This window comes from Eucalyptus grandis, chromosome 4 (assembly GCF_016545825.1).
Source record: "Eucalyptus grandis isolate ANBG69807.140 chromosome 4, ASM1654582v1, whole genome shotgun sequence".
NCBI lineage: Eukaryota > Viridiplantae > Streptophyta > Magnoliopsida > Myrtales > Myrtaceae > Eucalyptus > Eucalyptus grandis.
The window spans coordinates 32,010,446-32,029,239 of record NC_052615.1 but is presented as its reverse complement, the minus strand read 5'-3'; the positions used below and the strand labels follow the sequence as shown (position 1 = coordinate 32,029,239).

Below are 18,794 nucleotides of genomic sequence, written 5' to 3'. Positions count from 1 at the left end.
AAAAATAAATAAGAAAGAAAATATAAAAAATAAAATAAAATAAATAAAAAAATTATACAAATTTACCAAACGTTTTTGTTTATTTTTTATTCTCGGAACAAGTTTACCAAACGTGTTTTTTTGTTCAAAAATTGTTTCTCGGAACAGAAACATTTTTTTCTATTTCTGTTTTCTAGAATAATTTTTAAACGAAACGTTACCAAACGCCTTGTCTAAATAACCTATCTATGAAAGGCGACAAAGAAATAGACATGTTTAGAGGTTTTCTCTTCGCTCGGAATAGAATTAGGGACGGTGAAACTGGTAAAATACAACTGGTAACTCGCAAGATTACAGCTTCTGCTCGTTCTTTTCTTTTTTGACCTTTTACCATTTCCATCGACAAAGTCTAATAAGCCAGGAACAACACTCACACCACACTGCTGCTGCTTCTACTCTCTCCTCATGCATTTTACACAAAACGGAAAAGAAAAAAGAGAAAGAAACGACGAAGTACCAAAGGTAAAACCTATTTTCTCTTACTCCACTCAAGGCGTTCCGGCCACCGCGACTGGCCGATGTTTGGAAGCGAACCGGTTCACGAGAGCGAGCGCGTTGCTGGTCACCTGAGCAACATATACTACCCTCCGCCTCACCGCCACCTTCAATCCCCCATCCATGACCCCCGCGAACCCATCCACGCAGGTGTTCTCGTCCGTCAGCGCGGCGCTCACCCACGTCTCCACGTTGCTCATGTGCCACGCGAAGTCCTCGCCCGCGTCCCGATCCGAGCGCCCGAGCTCCCTCGCTGAATCGGCGAGACGGTCCACGGAGTCGCCCATGTTCTCGACGCAGTCCCTCACGGCCCGGAGCTCGCGGAGCTTGATGCGGCGAGCTCGGGACAGCCTGGACACGAAGGAGGCGGCGGAGCGGGCCCGGGCGAGGCTGACGATGAGGGCGGCCTGGGCGAGGTGGCGGTCGCTCTGTTGGATGGCGCGGCCATAGGCGGCGAGGCAGTGGACGCAGAGGGCCGGATAGCGGGTGGCGCGGCAGGAGGAGACGATGAAGCTGGTGGGGGCTGGTTTGGGGTGGCTGGGGACGAAGGATTGGGCTGGGGTGGTGGCGAGGGAGAGTACGAGGAAGAGGAGGAAGAAGAAGAAGAAGAAGGAGAGAGATGGTCTTGGTTTCGCCATTTTTGTCTGGGGGGAGAGAGAGAGAGAGGTTTAAATAAACGATGGGCTGCCGAGAGCAGAGCGAAATTTGTTCTTATATTTCTGGGGAGAAGTTTAGTATAAAAAAATAACGAGTCCATGATTATCCGATTGTTTCTTTGAAGAATATGTAATAAATTCTCAAATAAAGGACTCACATAAATATGAACTCAGGGAAAAGATTAGAGCTTATTGAGATTGAAATCAAGTTTCTTAGTAACTTCGTTCTAATCTAATCAACTCAAGTGGAGTCGAGCAGATGCATATCTAAATTTTCTATTCGAATCATGCTAAAGCTGATTAAATTCAGGTTGACTTTCGAGCATGATAAATGTAAGTCGCATCTAATCGAGCTCAGGTTAAGCTCGGTCTGACTCTTTTTTATAACACTAGAGCTTCGTTTGATTCACATAAGATAATTTTACAAAAAAGTTTTCTGGATTTTTCGATGTTCGTTTTACGGAAAATGAATTAGTTGGGGAAAACATTTTCTATAAAAGGAAAAAAATATTCAAACATAGGGAAAAATGATTTTGACTTTTGAGAAGTAGAAAACATTTTTCACGTCTTTTTTCACCGCTCCTTTTTATCAAAAACCTTTTCTTTTCTTTTCTTTTTTAATTTTTATTAAAAATCATTTTAATTATAATTTCCTTTTCTTTTCTTTTTTTCTTCATTGACCGGTTGCTACCACGGCAGCAACTGGTGACCAGTTATAGGTGAGCTAAAGCCTCACCAATAATTTGATGAGGCTCGAGCTTGCCATATTTAAATGAGGTCCACCTTGCCCAACATTGGTAAGGTTGAGCCCTACTAGATCTAGCAAAGCGCTAGTAAAGTGTAACTTGAGATTGCTAGATCCTCGCCAACGTTTAGTGACCCTTGCTTGAGGTCACTGGCGTTGGGTGAGCTCAGCTTGTGGCGAGGCTATGGTTAGCGACCAACCAATGAAGAAGAAAAGGAAAAGAAAAAGAAAAAGAAATAAAAAATAATTAAAATCAATTAAAAATATAATAATAAAATTTCATTTACATTGTGTATCAAGGAAAAGATTTCCTTTACTGAACAACAAAATATATATTCTAGCCTATTTTCAAGTTTCAACGGAACACTGAAAAATGCAATGATTTTTCTGAAAAATAAAAACCATTTTCCAAAAATGTTATATTTTATGTAAAATAAACTAAGTCTACATTTGAAATACCACCACACTACAAATGTCTGTTGGCCCAAGTGATAAAGAGCTTGGGTTCCCTTAAGGGCGTGTTTGGTAATAATTCTATTCTCGGAAACAGATTCTGATTTTTTTTTTTGGAACAAAACAGATTCTGATTTGAAATAATTTTTTTTTAATTATATTCCCAGGAACAATTTCTTAGTATTTTAAGCTGTTTGATAAACTGTTAAAAAATTTCGATTCGGAATATAATTGCATTTTGGTACCGTGCTCATTGATTATATTCCAAATCAATTTCTTTCAATTTTTAAATAATTCTTTTACTTTTTTTTTTTTTTTCTTTCCTTTTTCTCCTATTCTTCTTCTTCTTCTTCTCGATGACCGGCCACCGGCCAGACAAGGGCCAACGACCTCATCGGAGTGTCGCCGGCCCTTATCGGCCGAGCTTAGGCGAGGCCCACCTGGCCAACGACGAGGCTCGCCCAGCCTCGTTGAGGCTCGGCCTCACCAGACAAGGGCCACCACCTAGCCAAATCTGGTGAGGCCGAGCCTCGCCGATGGCTCGACAAGCCCCGCTTGGCCACCGACAAGGCCGGGCAAGCCTCATCGGTGGCCAAGCGGCCTCGCCGGGGCTGGACATCGCGAGGCAAGCCCAGCCTTGGCGAGGCTCGCCTGGCCACTGGCGGGGTTGGGCAAGCCTTGCTGGGGCCAGGCTAGGCATGCCTCTAGCGAGCCTCCGACGATCATTAGCAGGCGGCAGCATACGGTGGCGGACGACGGCGGACGGTGGCGGCGGGATGAAGAAGAAGAGAAAATAGAAGAATAAAAATAGTTAGTTTTGATTCTTAAATTTGTTCCCAGAACAAGAATCGGCTTTTTTTTTTTTTTATTCTATTCCAAATCTAATTCTAGGAACAAAAAAATAGAAATTTGTTCTCGGAAACAAAAATTTTACCAAACGCAATTATGTTTTCAAACTATTTTCGGGAATAAAAAATCAAAATTAGACATTGTTGGGATAGTTACCAAACATGCACTAGGTAAGATCTCAAGTTCGAGTCTCGTGTACGAAGCTGATGCGCTGGGAGAGCCCCCTATTATGGGTCTGACAATGCTCGCATCCGAATTAGTTGGGGCGAAGGCTCCGGATACCGGGTGGCTATAGATCCAAAAAACAAAAAATAAAAAACCCCACCGCACTTGGTTGAGGAGAAGGGGAAAAAGGAAGGGGGGATTTGTTTTATCTTCCTATGGAAGCCGTCAACAAAGGGTGCAGGCAGCATCATGGCTGCGCCCCGTCTTGTCCTTGCGAGCTTCTTTGCTTTCTACTTTTGCTTTGGCTTTTACTTTATCCTTTATCCTTTTGCGCTTAAATCAGGCGTGAGAGATTCTACGAATTGCAATTTTCGTTTTATATCGATAGGTACATTCGATGCCAATCAACAATTTCACCAGTCGCTGGATTTTGGATTATTTTTATTTTCTTGTGATGATTTGAAGATATTTGGCTTCATACTCAAAATGGGGTTCCTTTGGTCTAAAGAGGGATGACTCGAGATTAATGCATGATGGTGGATTTTTCCCATCTCTTTTTTATGATGATTTGACCTTGATACGGGGCTCATTAGAAAAAGGTCTACTAATGTTTATCTTTTACCTCCCCACCTGTGTTGTAATGGGCGATCCCCATCCGTGACCCTATGTCCTCATTGCCATTCGCGGATATGTTTACATTGCCATATGGCAAAATCTTGCTCACTTAGTGGCCAATACCTATAAGTATCTCAATAGTTTTTCATTCTATAAGTATCTCAATAGTTTTTCATTCCGAGTGATTCAAAGATAAAAGAATATTGGAAATAATATCACATTTTCTCATAGAGTAAGCTTTATCCTATAACACCTGCCTTCTACTACTTTGGCCTTCTAAGATTGCCTAATCCTCCACTATCCTTCCATTCACTCATATTAGGGCCGGCAAACCCTTTTTGTGACTTAGACGAAAAGGGCCCAATTTAATATGAGTAACTTGTACTTGCTCAGATGGGCAAATCCCTAAATTGTGAATTTTAATCTAGGAAAATCTAAAACTCATTTTTAACTAATATTGACGCTAGAAATCTATCATAACTCATCAAAAGCTAAGCCTTTTCTTTCTTTAAATTTTTTAAAAAAATTTTATTCTAAAAATGGGGACTTGGATCAAGTTAGGACTCTGATTGATGGGCTAAATAGAAAACACCAAAACTTCACTTTGGCGAACCGTTTCCTTCCTTGCTGCTCACACAAATCCAACTTCGCTCTTCGCTCCTTTCTCCCTCCTCTCCAGTGACCCGCATCGCAAGGGAGACGACCAAAGACGCACTGCAAAAAGTATGGCAACATTTCGAACACATTTGTCCTGAACGATCAAAACACAGGAACTCTAGGGGTTTGTGTTCATCTAGTTCTTTGACCAAGCTTCGCTGAAGACCGTTCTCAAAGACGATGGATATGTTGTTCCGGTATTGAACATTTGGGCACTTCTTTTTCTCTTTTTTTTCGATTTTGATTTTCTCAATGAATTTTCGATTTTTCATTTCTGGAGGTAGGTGGGATTGCTATTGAATGCAAGCGGAATGTGAAAAAAGAAGAGAATTTGGAATTGTGGATTTGTTGAAGTTAGGTTCTTGATTGATTTTTAGATTTTAAATTTCAATATTGTTATCTGAGCTTAAGATGATGAGTCGAAGATTAACTCTGTTTTTTTTTTGGTCAATTTTCTTCAATCGAGACCTGATTTTTTGCTACAATTCAAGCAATATTTAAAAAAAAAAAAAAAAAAGAACAAAAAATTTCATAATAAGCCAATAAACAAAAAAAAAACCAAAATTAACGGATCAATCTGGACTTTTTCCAACAAAAATCTCATCCAGACCCCAATTTAAGCCCACAAAAGTGACCAGAGCCCATTAAACGAGCAAAGCCCATTCACCGAGCGAAATTTGTTCTTATATTTCTGGGGAGAAGTTTAGTATAAAAAAATAACGAGTCCATGATTATCCGATTGTTTCTTTGAAGAATATGTAATAAATTCTCAAATAAAGGACTCACATAAATATGAACTCAGGAAAAAGATTAGAACTTTATGATATCAAAATCAAGCTCCTTAGTAATTTCGTTCTAGTCAAGTCAAGTCGAGTTGAGCACACATATATCTAAATCTCCTATTCAAATCAAGCTTAACCTGATTAAATTCAAGTCGACTTTCAAGCATGAAATATATAAGCTGCATCGAATCTAAGTTCAAGTTAAGCTCGTCCGACTCAGTCATACAACACTAGGTTTTATGGCACTGTTCTCAATCGGGGGAACTAGGTCATAGTGCCGTAAGACGTGTTAACCTAGCTGTCGGCATTTAACCCATTCTCACTCACTCAGGCGCGGGAGACTATTATACCTGCCTACCCGATAGTAACCAGAACCGAAATCCTGACGTGATGTTTATCTTTATCATCGTGAAACCCCATAATTTCTTATCTATCTTTATCTTCCCGACAGAGAGGAAATAGGAGGACAGCATGGGGTTTCTCACCCGGGCGGTTCTCTCATCTGTTTTCGCCGTAAGCCTTTTTAAGGATGGTCCAAAAAGAGTCTTCCTATGGAAGCCGTCAATAAAGGGTGAAACCGTACTTGCAGGCAAAATCATGGCTGCGCGCCTTCCTATCCTTATGAGCTTCTTTGCTTTCTACTTTTGCTTTGGCTTTTACTTTATCGTTTATTCTTTTCCGCTCAAGTCATGTGTAAGAAATTCTACGAATTGCAATTTTTCGTTTCACATCGGGAGTTACATTCCATGTGAGTTAACTATTTTACTAGTCACGGGATTTTGGATTATTTCTATTTGATTGTGATGATTTGAAGATATTTGGATTTGGAGACTCAAAATGGGGCTCCTCTAGTCTCAATAGGGATGACTCTAGATTAATGGCATGATCGTGGATTTTTCCGTATCTTTTTATGATGATTAGAGAGATTTGACTAGATAGACTTAGCACAGGACTCATTAGAAAATATTTAATAATGTTTATTCTTTATCTTCCCACCAGTGTCCTAATGCGCGATCACCATATATATGATCCCATGTCCTCATGACATGTGGGGGTATATCATTCGCCGATATTCTTACGTTGCAATAGGGTAAGATCTTGCTGACTTAGCATATTGGCCATGTTCTTATAAATATCTTGGTAATTTTTCATGTTGAGGGATTCAAAGATAAGAATACCGAAAGTAATATCACATTTTCTCATAGATTAAGCTTTATACTATAACACCTGCCTCCTAATACTTGAGCCTTCTAAGATTGCCCAATCCTCCATTATCCTTCCATTCACCGATGTTAGGGCTAGCAAACCCATTTTGTGAATCAAAGGCCCAATTTAATATGGGCAACTTGTACTTGCTTACTTACCATATGATGAGCAAATACCTAAATTGTGAATTTTAATCTAGGAAAATTTAAACTAATTTTAAACTAGTATTAAAGTTAGAAAACTGACAAAACTAATCAAAAGCTAATTTCTAAGCTTTTTTTCAAAAAAAAAAAAATTGGAATTTTTTATTCTAAAAATGGGGACTCAAATCAAGTGAGGACTCCGCCCGAACATGGGTCTCGCCCAGAGTTTGCCATTTTTTTTATGGGCTGAAGCTTGTTGTTTGGATGAATCCAACTCGCTCTTCGGTCCTCTCTCCCTCCTGTCCAGTGACCTGCGTCGCAAGGGAGACAACCAAAGACGTGTTGCAAGAGCACTTAGGTATGGCGACGTTTCGAACGCGTTTGTCTTGAAGGAGCAGAGAGAGGAACTGTAGAGGTTCGCCTTCATCTGGTTCTTCGACCAAGCTTCGCTGAAGGTCGTGGTCCCATGTAGTTCTCCCTCAAAGGTCAAGCCATAGTCCCTGTCCCGGGGAGAAGTGGAAGGAGTTAGGAGGAGGGAGCACCCTTTGCCCGAAGAAATAGGTGGCTTCGCCTTCAAGCGATCAGGAAAATCGAGCCAATATATAATCGTGATAGTAAACTAATGCATAGGTCCTTTTTAGAGCTTTGGATCATGATGTATCATGAACGTGCCAATATGTGATCGGGGTGAGTGGTGAATAGATATAGGGGCAGCTTCATCAATTTGGATTGGAAGGAAGGGCTTTGCTTTCCAATAACTTTTTTTAGGCCGGTTTGGATGAGCATGAACAAGTTCAAGATTCGCTATTGCTTTCGGCTTAGGGTGGCTCAGCCCTTTGTCATTTTAAAGGGCAAAGATGATGGATGTATTTTTCGGGTATTGAAGATTGGGGAGATTCTTCTTCTTCTTCTTCTTGCCATTTTTGGTTTTCTCTATGAATTCTCGTTTTTGCCCTCTGAAAATATGCAGGAGAAGTTTAAGATTGTTATGTTTTGTCGCTATTGAATGCGAGCTAAATGAAAAAAGAAGAGATTTAGGTAGTTTGAGTTTGTTGAAGTTAGGTTCTTGCTTGATTTCAAGATTTTAGATTTCGACAATTGTTATCGAGCTTAAGATAATTACAAAAGAATTGAAGATTAACTCTTTTTTTTTTTTTTTTGGTCAATTTTCGTCAATCAAACCTTTTTTTTTTTGGCTACAATGCAAGCGATTTTTTTTTTTGTAAAAGTGAAAAATAAATAATAAAAAGAACAAAGAATTAATAATAAGCCAATAAACAAAAATAACAAAAATTAACGGACCAACCTAGACTTTTTCCAACAAAAATCCCATCCAGACCCCAATTAAAGCCCACAAAAGTGACCAGAGCCCGTTAAACGAGCAAAGCCCATTCACCGAGCCCGCCCACCTCGCCACAGGAACGGAAAGAGACGCAAGCAGGGACCTCCCTCTCCGCCCCCCTCCGGCGAGAAAATCCTTCGCCGCCGCGCCACGCCGACGACCATCCTACCTCCGATCGGCGCCGTCATTTCCAGTGAGTGCGTTCTCCACTTCGTCACCGCTCTCTTCCGCCCCCGCGATTCAAGTCGCGCGTCACTGTAGCCGATCCCAAGTAATCATCCTAGGATGTTCTGTTTCTCTTCGGTTGAGAGCACTCTGACGTTGGATCGTTCTTCGTTTGCCTTCGAATTGGTTGATTCGTCTCTGCTAACATCTGGATAACCATCTCACGTCATCGCGTTCACCACCTGTTCGACGACTTGCCTCAGAGACATTAGCATTGATTTGAGAATTGTGTAGCGTTACATGTACGTTACTGCTTGGTATGTTGAGCTGGTGACGTAGCTCCCGATCCATCCTTTGATGGCCAAGAGCCCTCGTTCCTTTAGTGCGTCGGTTTGCTCTGCTCTCATCGGATTAGATACCGCTTCAGATATGTTGCTGAATCGTCATCTGAGCTGAGAATGTCCGGATTTATTTTCTAGATTGAGGTGTTCAAGATGCATGTAGCGTAATTGTTTAGGTGTAGTGAAACCCTCTATAGTTGCAGGTCGTTCATATGTCGAAGTTGTAGCTTTCTTGTCCGCATGGCATAGCGCAAGGAGCTACATGTCACCCTTCGAAGCTCCCTCATGCAATTGAGCATCACTCCTGTCTTGCTGCTCCTCCATTTTCAACCCAAAACTGTAAATCATTTGAATCGCTGATCTGCCGAAAAAGAACAAAAAGATGCATCGGTTTAAGTCTCATCTTTGGTAACCCAAATCCATCGCGTCTAGTTACTTGACGCTCCGCTGCAACCACCACCAACACAACCTCGACAATGTCAGGTCAATGGCCTCCGGGCTCAGGGCCCGGTCCGTTATCGAGTTCAGCGGCCCGGGTAAGATCAAGTTCCTCCAGGGCCTATTGAGCAACGATGTGCAGCGATTCGGTGAAACCCCCAGCGAGAAGATTTTAAACCCGGCCACGCCCAACATGCCCGTGATTACGTTTCCTTCGATGTATGCTGCTCTGTTGACTCCTCAAGGGAGGTTTTTATGTGACCTGTTTCTGATAAGGCCCACGAGGCCCCAAGAGAAGCTCAAGAAGACTGGATCCGGACCTGGGTCCAATGACGGGGAGCTTGAGCCTCTCGCAGACATGGATGCGCAGGTCTTGGATGAGGTTGTGCAGACATTCAAAAGGTGAGTTCATTGAAATTTTAAATCATCGTCTTGTTTTTGGGGTAAATATCTGAATTTATGTATGGTTTGTGAAGGGAGGATGGAAATGTTTATGCGTGCGTTGGTATCCTTGTCACTATGTTTTGTCTTGGGGAATAGTTTCCTTTCATTTTCCTTCAGTTTTATCCATCCTAACATGGCACAAGTTGTTCTCTTAGCTGCAATTGATTGAGAAATGTGAATTTTCTGTGGTTCTCTGGAGTCTTAGGCTGCTCATAAATTCTGTTTTTTCCAATGTTTTCAAGGTTGATTTTTTTAAAAATGTCTGTGCAACTGCAAATTTGTAGTTTGTATTCAAGGAAGAACCTTGGATATTAATTGCTATCCAGGTGATCAGAAGAATTTACAAAGCTTCAATTGCGAGCTATCAAACATGATAGTGTTCTCCAGTCTCACCACTCATGTAATAGCATGCCTTCATCCCTATGATGAACTGAAACTTCATCCTTCTTTCTTCTATCATCGCAAGAATTACTCATAACTGCTATTTACTATCCTAGACCCTCAGGATGAACTGAAGCTTCATCCTCCTTCTGCTTTTGAACCAATGGTGTCTGTAAGGATTAGGTATTATTGAGCTTGCTGCATTATTTTTTATGTTGGTGTAGCAGATGAAGCTCCTAGGCAGATACGAAGTTGTGTGCTTTACCCTAATCTTAACCATCACATGTTGTCTTTATTCAAGAGGAAGCAATTTATAAGGTGTGAGGCATCTTTTAAAAAAATTTGGCATAATGAAGATCATTATAAGTATGGATGATCAAACAAGGTTTCTTTTTTGAAGAATTTCAGTGCACCGATCTTGGTTTGGTATCATTCTAGCCTCATAGGGTCCTCCAATCAATATGATGTAGGCAAATTGGATGCTGTGAAGTGGCAGCTTTCTGCCCCTCTATAGCTGAGTAGGTTGATGAATTTCCATTAGTTAATATTTGTTCAACCAATCTGGGAAGTGGGAACTCAATTGCATAAAAGTAATCTTTAGAATTACCTTTGGTCTCTCCTTGACCTCAATTTAGTTCTTTCTGTAGGCAGTTTCTAATGCTTCTGCCTTCTTGTGCATGTAAAGTAGTTTCTTTTTTCCCCCTGTTACTTTCTGGTTAATAGATGGGCTTTGCTGAAAATATGAAGTGCACCAGGAACTTTTCCCCTCCCAACAAAATAAAAATGATGACTTTCTCTTGGGCTCATGCGTACAGTTTCTCATTATCCTGTTGCTGCAGGTACCGATTGAGGGCCAAAGTAGATATTGGAAATATATCCAAAGATTTCACTTACTGGCAGCGTTACGACACTAACTACTCTCACAAGTCCTCAACAGCAAAGGAGCCAGATGCTGCTAGTGTTGGCTGGGGTGCTGGCATTGACAAATCCGCTATGTCTGCTTCACAAGGAAATGATATTCGGTGGCAGTGGTTCAAAGATCCTAGATTAGACTCTCTGGGTTATAGAGGAATATTTCCATCTTCAGAACGTTTGTGTTTCTTGTCCTTTCTCGTTTTGGTTGCTCGCATGTCTTCGACGTTATGGCTTTAAAAACTGGGCCAGCTTCTTTTATTCCCTGCAAATACCCTTTAACCTAGACTGTTAACTTCTATCATGTTCTATTGCAGCTCCTTTGGTTGAAGCAGACAAAGAAACAGATTAAAAAGTTTGTCTTCTTTTGAGACTAGAGAAGGGATTTGCGGAGGGCTCAATAGAGATTCCTAAGGGTTCGTCTTGTTTAGCAATTTCTCAATTTAATATGTTTTAGTTGGGTTGAAATTTGTTAAGTATCTTGAGATATAGAACCTTCTTGTCAGAAATTCTTAGCAAATCCCTTTCCCGTAACTGCTTGAAGGCATTCAGAATATCTGAATGAGATTTGTTTCTTTCCACATGATGATTCTCTTCAAGGCACATAGTTGGATTTTGGTGCTTTAGACTTTCAATGCAGCAGAAGCTATTTCTACTGTGTATTGCCTCTCTCTGCACCACGTAATCTTGATCATTCAACTCTTTTTTTATGTAGGAGAGGCAATTCCACTGGAATACAATCTAGAAGGTCTTATTACGATTAGCTTCGATAAGGGTTGCTGACCCATCACCGAGATATGATTCGCAAGCGTTTGCTGCCTTTGAAGTTCCTTCACGATAACAGAAAAGGTAAATCTTCTGCCTCTGTTATTGTTGCCGGTCCTTTTTTCTGGCATATGTATTTGATGGATCTCTAATGCTCCTTCTTATTATAGAAGCAGAGCAGAAAGTTTCTTCTGGATTAGAAATCCTGGATGCTGCATCTGGCAGGAGAATTGGAATAGTCACCTCCATTCTGGGATGTCGAGGTCTAGGTCTATTACAGTTGGAAGATGCTCTCAAAAAGTCCAGTTTGCTTGCCAAACTTGGGCAAGATCTCAATGTAGAGGCAGTTAAACCAGATTGGTGGCCTCCAGAATGGTTTTAAGAGCAACAACAGCACAATGCAGTTGCTTAAATTTCATTGTGCTAACACGCACACTCTTCACCTTGTTGTCGGTAAGAACTGTCCTTTTGGAGCTGTTTTTGTTGAAAGGAAAGATCTTTCCGACCTAATTTATATTGATAGTGCTGGGATTGTAACTTAACCCTCAAATTCTGAGTCAGAATAATTGCAAGGGAAGTACCAATTTTCAATCTTTAAGGGGAACTAAGGATTCAATTAGTGAGCCAGTGTTATACTGAGTCAAACTGACTTCATCTCCATCATAAGTGATATCAGTTGATTCCTTTTCCTCTTCCCCGCATCATTTTGGTCACCTTGGAACTCGGTTGTGTCAAAATTGTGAAATGCTGGGAGGTTTGAGAACTGCGGATATGGTCTTCTGTGCTTATTCAGAAGGGTCTTATTAAGCAATTTCCATACAAAAATAATTGCATTTGAAGTGGTTAGGCCAGTGTGCTTCCACAGCATCCTTATGCAATCTTTTCTTGATCTCTATACACAGAATGAGAAAACAAGTGATGGAGATGAGATGAATATGTTGTCCTGGAAGACCATCGGATGTGGAAACAGAGTTTCAATTAGAGGGACAACAGTATTTCATGGTTATTGGAAAGTCCAATGATGTCCGGTCCATTTTCCAGAGGCCCAACAAAGCTGAGGCAGGGAAGCTGCGAAGTAATGCTGGAGTTTTGGCCCGTTTGGCTGCGAGGTTTCTCTTTATCTTGCTTCCGCTTAGGTGCGAGTCAACCGAGTTCTGTGTATGCCGGAGAAATAATAAAAAAGAAAACAAAGTCGTATTATTCGTACCAGATTAAAAAAAAAAAATTCTCGTTATTCGTATCTGATATGAATTAGAGTGAAAACTTTTCAAAAGACTTCCCTTTGTTAAAGAACAAACTTAAATGACTATACTTCATATTCTTGTAATTAATGATATTTTACAAGTTGTTTCTATTTCGACGTGTAAATTATTTCCTGGGAACATTGCAAATAAGGATCCGAAGTGTATTTAATTTCTCAAATAAGAATCTGTAATGGATTTCATTTCAAATAAGGGCTTAAAGTGGTTATATTAGTCTTAAAGAATGACACGAAGTGATTAACTTTATTTTAAATAAGGGCTTAGCCTTACCGGATCATCGGCTAGCAAAAAATTCTGATCGATCAAGGGTATTTTTGTAAAAACACAATTTAAATTTAGATTAAATTATATTTTTGGTATGAAAAATAGATTTTTTTTAAAAAAAAAGCCTAAACTTAAAAAAAGAAGAAGAAGAAGAAGAAGAAGAAGAAGAAGAAGAAGAAGATGATGAAGGAGATGCAGGAGGCGATGCTAGGGCGAGGGCCGACCTAGGGCCGGTGACCCTTGTTGATCACGATCGAAGGCAAGGGAGGGTTGTCGGCACCCCCTTGGTGCCGGCGGCGCACTTGACCATTGTCGCCACCCCATTGGTGATGGGGCGGTGGCCACAGGTAGGAGGAAGCCCTCCTTTCCGTCTCTATTTTTTCAATTTTTATTTTATTTTTTTGGGAAAAATAGAAAAAAGACAAAATTAAAAAAATAAAATTGCCCTTATCAAATAGTGAGTTGAGGTTCTTCTTTGAGACTGATATGGCCACTTCAAACTCTTACATAAAACAATATTCACTTTAGGTTCTTATTTAAGAAAATGATAGCATTCATGCCTTTATTTGCAATAATATCCACTCCAAATCCTTATTTGAGAATATAATGGCACTTTAGGTTATTATTTGAAATTTTTCTTTATTTCCTAGGTGAAATTTTATGACGTTCAAAACTACATTTTTTTTTACTATTAGAAAAAAAAAATTCATGAAATAAAATGTTCCAAACTTCACTTGACCAACTATTGTGGAGTTTATTTGTTAAGCTTCCAAAAAATGGTTTCGCACGTACTTTGTACCTGAAAGTGAAAGCTAGTAATGTGTCCAAAGCCTGGACATCTTAGGAAGGCTACTCCATAAATGTAAAGCAATGTAGCAGTTGAATGAGAGAGAGAGAGAAAGCATACGGTGTCGATTTATCATACTTGTCAACACCATATAACGTAAGCCGCCACGAAGGATATAGCAATTCTCATTGACGGAATTATGATGGAAGGTAAGTATGTCATATGGATATAAGTTTGGAATTTTGGGTGGTACACAAATTTAGAATATTAGTGTCAAAAGCATAATTTAGGATATTTAGAGTGTGTTTGGTAACTATTCTGCTTCCGAAAACAATTTTTGATAAAAAAAATGATTCTTTTTTATTTTGTTCTCGAGAATAATTTTTAAGCATTTTAAATCGTTCAGTAACTATTCAAAAATTTTATTACGAGAATAGAATTGTATTTTCGAAAATTTCTAATCAAAATAATTTTCTTTTAATTTTTTTAATAATTTTCTTTTCTTTTCTTTTCTTTCTCTTCTCCTTCTTCAAGGTTGCCGGTCGCTGGCCTTGGGATGATTAGCAACCTCACTGGAGTATTACCGGCCCTCGATGGGGCCACGCCTTGTCGGCCAAGCCTTGTTCGGTTAGGCGAGTCTTACCGGTGGTTGGGGGAGGCCTGCCTGGCCACCGGCGAGCTTACTAGACCTCATGCTGGCCTTGCGAGCTTTCAATGAGCTCGCCAAACCGATTATCGGCGACCGGTGGTAGTGGACGGCGGCAGTTGAAGAAGAAGAGAGAGGGATGAAGAACAAGAAGAAATAAGAGAAAATAAAAAAAAAATAAGTTCGCTTGATTCAGGATTTATTCTTGAGAACAAAAAATTAATTTTTTTTTACTTCTCGATTCAATTTCAAATTTACTTTTGAAAACAAAAAAATAGAATTTTTTTTATAATAAAAATTTTGCCGCAGTAGTAGTGATTTTTTCAACAAAGAAAATACAAATTTCATGTCAAAATTTAATTCTATCTGACCATGTCAAGAAGCCCTCGTAAAGATCATGCCGTACTTACTATTAACTCTGCCCTGCCATGCTTTTTCAGAACGACTATAATTCTCCAACTGCCCCCCCACTTTCTGCTATTCATTCATGATTGAGAAATTTCAATGGAGGTGCCATCTGAGGCAAAAACTGATCGTACCAAGCTGCAATTCTTTATGGGGGAGTGGAAACACTCGATTGCATGGAGTGAAAATGTCATCATCAATAATCATAAGATTCAAGAGAGCAGGTTGGGTTATGCCTAATATTCCTGCGGTCATCATCAGGACAAAAGGAACAAAAGAGATTCAAATAAGCCAGATCCATGAACTTCTCGTTAATACTTCATAAGGACACTAAATATTAAAGTACACATACATCATTTAAAAGAATTGGCAATGATTTCTAGACTACATATTTTCTATTGTAGGTTACATTGTTATTAAGTGGATTAACCATATTTAGTTCAAATGCACTTCGATTTTAGTTTCGTATCTTTTCTTGAGCTGCTCGTCAACAGTTGTTGCAATCATCAATTAAGTGACCCTGTTAGCAAAAATTTGAACTTGAACTTCTACAATCCAATCAAGGCCATAATGCTTTCGGTCCTTCTTATTCTTTGGATAGGACGATGAATTTCATAGCACCTTTGGTCAAGCTTCGGCAAGAAGGAGGACTTACCATTTACCAAAAGCAATTGATTCACATCCGGGAAGCTTGGGATCTTAGGTTGGACCATTCGGCGTAATGTTTTGGACTTAGATCAGAAAATCTTTTCCTGACAAATCATCTAATCGCTTCACGAGTCTCTGAAATTCAATCTGATGAACTGATCCAGAGTAGCATCTTACAAAAAGAAAAAGGACAAAGAACGTGAGCCCCACGATGCAAAGGTGCATTACCTGCGTCTGCTTTTTACTGTCTGCTTTTGCAGAGAGAAAAAGTAAGAACGTACTCCACTGAATCATTTGACTCACATATGACTCGTCTGTTCAGTCTATACTCTCTTTAGAAACGCCTTGCATTTTGCTCATTGTTTCCCGTGTCATGTTGACAAGCCCGATTCGCGTACTCGGATATGTTATTAAAATGATTTCGATGACTGTGAGCTGGACTAACACGTACGAATATGAGCAGAAACACAGCGGGGACGCGAGCAAAAATCACGTAGTTAGCAAGGCTTGACATGAACTCCCTTTGAGTTAGGACGTCAAAACTCGAATTTAAGACATTCCTGTGGCAGATGGCACTTCAAGATAAGCTCAATCTCGAAGAGAAGGGAAAGATGGTTATGTCGAAGATAATGCTTTGCTGATGTGCCAGAATAAACCCAAATCTGATTTGACGATCTGCTGGTAAAAGAGGAGAACTCCACAATCATCAAAAGCTTTAAAGAAAATTGCTATGATGCTTTGAAGAAAATTGCCGCAAATCAGTAGTCTGATTGTCCCCTCCTAATCGTAATCTCCGACCACAAAAGAGTAAAATCCATTCCACGTCAACCGCAAACAAATTCCTTAATTTCAAGTGTTTTTGTTGAGCCCCTCATCTATTTTGAGGTCATCTTCAAATTGTCCACCCCATTTTCCCAAAAATTCTTAAACTGCAGGTGATGCATATTGACCTAATTCAGAGCTACGTGAAAAATATGAACTGAGCTCATATGATTCGGGTGCCCCCAGTAGTCATTCAATCTTCATTCTCCGGATGTTAGCTAGATCCTTGACCAATTCAAACGAGCCAACACCACGGCAGAGTCATTCTAGATCACCAAGGCAAAAAATAACTCTTTGGCACAATTATATCGTGGCATTCGTACTTCACCTGTATATGACTTGCCAACAAAACTGATTTCGTATGAAAAGCAAACTCCAGTATTGTGGACTGAGTAAGACGCGAGATTAGTGGTCGCAACATCAAACTATTAAATCTTGACATGGCGGATCGACCATGTACCGCAAGTCTGTTTCGCATAAACAAGCAAGAACCCATCCTATCGCGCGAACAAAACAATCGAAGTCATTTAGAGGTTTGTCGCGCTTGCAATAGAACTGGGGACAGTAAACTGTGAATATACAACTGGCAACGCAAGATAAGTTCCATCGACTAAGTCTAATAAGCCAGGAACAATACTCACCATACTAGTGCTGCTCACCTCCCATAAAACGGGGTTAAAAAAAAAAAAACAAGGCAAAGTAGAAGGTAAAAGCTATTATCTTCTGCTTCACTCAAGGCTGTTCAGCCACCGTGGCCGGACTATGCCTGGAAGCATACCGATTCACGAGAGCGAGGGCATTGCTCGTCACCCGAGCAACATCCACCACCCTCCCCCTCACCGCCACCTTGACGCCCCCATCCATGACCCGACCCCCGAATCCGTCCGTGCAGGTGTTCTCGTCCGTCAGCGCGGCGCTCACCCACGTCTCCACGTTGCTCATGTGCCACGCAAAGTCCCGGCCCACGTACCGCGAGCGCCCAAGCTCCCTCACCGAATCGGCGAGACGGTCCACGGTGTCGCCCATGTTCTCGACACAGTCCCTCATGGCCCGGAGCTCGCGGAGCTTGATGCGGCGAGCTCGGGACAGCTTGGACATGAAGGAGGCGGCGGAGCGGGCCCGGGCGAGGCTGACGATGAGGGCGGCCTGGGCGAGGTGATGGTCGCTCCGTTGGATGGCACGGCCATAGGCGGCGAGGCAGTGGACGCAGAGGGCCGGATAGCGGGTGGCGCGGCAGGAGGAGACGATGAAGCTGGTGGGGGCTGGTTTGGGGTGGTTGGGGACGAAGGATTGCGATGGGGTGGTGACGAGGGTGAGCAGGAGGAAGAGGAGGAAGAAGAAGGAGGGGAGAGATAGTTTTGGTTTCGCCATTTTTGTTGGGGGAGAGAGAGGGAAGAAGTGGCTCTCATCGGTACCAAAGGGTCGCATAAATATATGATGGGCTATCGAGAGCCGAGCGAAATTTGCTCATATATTTCTGGGGAAAAGTTTATTATAAAAGAATAACGAGTTGATGATTATCTAATTGTTTTTTTTTTTTTTTTTTTGAAGAATATGCAAATAGTTTCTCATATAAAGGATGGGAGAATTAATAAAAGAATCCTAAGCCTATTGTAATTATATCAATTCAGTCATAATTTTTTTTTATCAATTCGGTCTTAAATCTTTTGTAATTATACCAATTTAGTCAATTGGTCAAATTTGGTTGGCTAGCGTTAAGATAGATGCCAATTGTCTGGCAAATGTTGACATGACATTTTTTAAAAGTATTTTATATTTTTTTCAAAATTTTAATTATTTTTTTTTTTTTTTCCTCTTCTTCCTCTTTGGCTTCCTTAATCACAGTGGCTAGCAAGGCTCCGGCGTGGCTCATTGGCCACTTGGCGAGCCTCGTTGGTCGTTAGCAAGGGTCACGGCCCTTGCCAAACCTCGCTAGCGACCTCGCCTAGCTTGCTATGGGTGAAGGCGACCTCACTTAGATCTAAGCGAAGTCGCCAGCAAGAGTAGGCAAGGTCTAGGAAGGGCCACGACCCTTGCCGATGGCTGGTGGCTGGGGTGGGGGCTTTATGGCCCTTGCCCCGTGACCGGCGAGCCTTGTGGGGGAGAAGAAGCCAAAGAAGAAGCCAAGAGGAAGAAGAGAAAATAAAAATAAAAATAAAAATAACAAATCAATAAAAAAATTCAAAAAAATAAAAAATATATAATTAAAAATATTACGTCAACGTTCGCTAGACGGTTGGCGTCCACGTGAGCGTCGGTTGACCAAATTTGGCCAAGATGAACTAAATTGTCGCAATTGCAAAATATTTAAGACTAAATTAATAAATAAAAAAAAAGAACTGAATTGATACAATTGTAATAGGTTTA

General features: G+C 40.8%; 3 protein-coding genes across 3 annotated transcripts; 1 reads left to right on the top strand and 2 right to left on the bottom strand.

The window, feature by feature from the left end:
- Positions 1–262: 262 nt before the first annotated feature.
- On the bottom strand, positions 263–1,207 carry LOC104441876 (pectinesterase inhibitor 9). The gene has a single exon (XM_010055122.3). It carries the CDS (start codon positions 1,170–1,172, stop codon positions 528–530), a length of 645 nt encoding a protein of 214 aa, XP_010053424.1. The 5' UTR covers positions 1,173–1,207; the 3' UTR covers positions 263–527.
- Positions 1,208–8,578: 7,371 nt separating this feature from the next.
- LOC104441875 (putative transferase At4g12130, mitochondrial) lies at positions 8,579–12,677 on the top strand. The gene is made up of 5 exons (XM_039311758.1): positions 8,579–9,493; positions 10,756–11,244; positions 11,544–11,677; positions 11,764–12,046; positions 12,496–12,677. The coding sequence occupies exons 1-2, from the start codon at positions 9,141–9,143 to the stop codon at positions 11,066–11,068; spliced, it is 666 nt and encodes a 221-aa protein (XP_039167692.1). The 5' UTR covers positions 8,579–9,140; the 3' UTR covers positions 11,069–11,244; positions 11,544–11,677; positions 11,764–12,046; positions 12,496–12,677.
- Positions 12,678–16,950: 4,273 nt separating this feature from the next.
- LOC104441874 (pectinesterase inhibitor 9) lies at positions 16,951–17,854 on the bottom strand. Its single transcript, XM_010055121.3, has one exon. The coding sequence runs from the start codon at positions 17,796–17,798 to the stop codon at positions 17,160–17,162; it is 639 nt and encodes a 212-aa protein (XP_010053423.2). The 5' UTR covers positions 17,799–17,854; the 3' UTR covers positions 16,951–17,159.
- Positions 17,855–18,794: the final 940 nt, after the last annotated feature.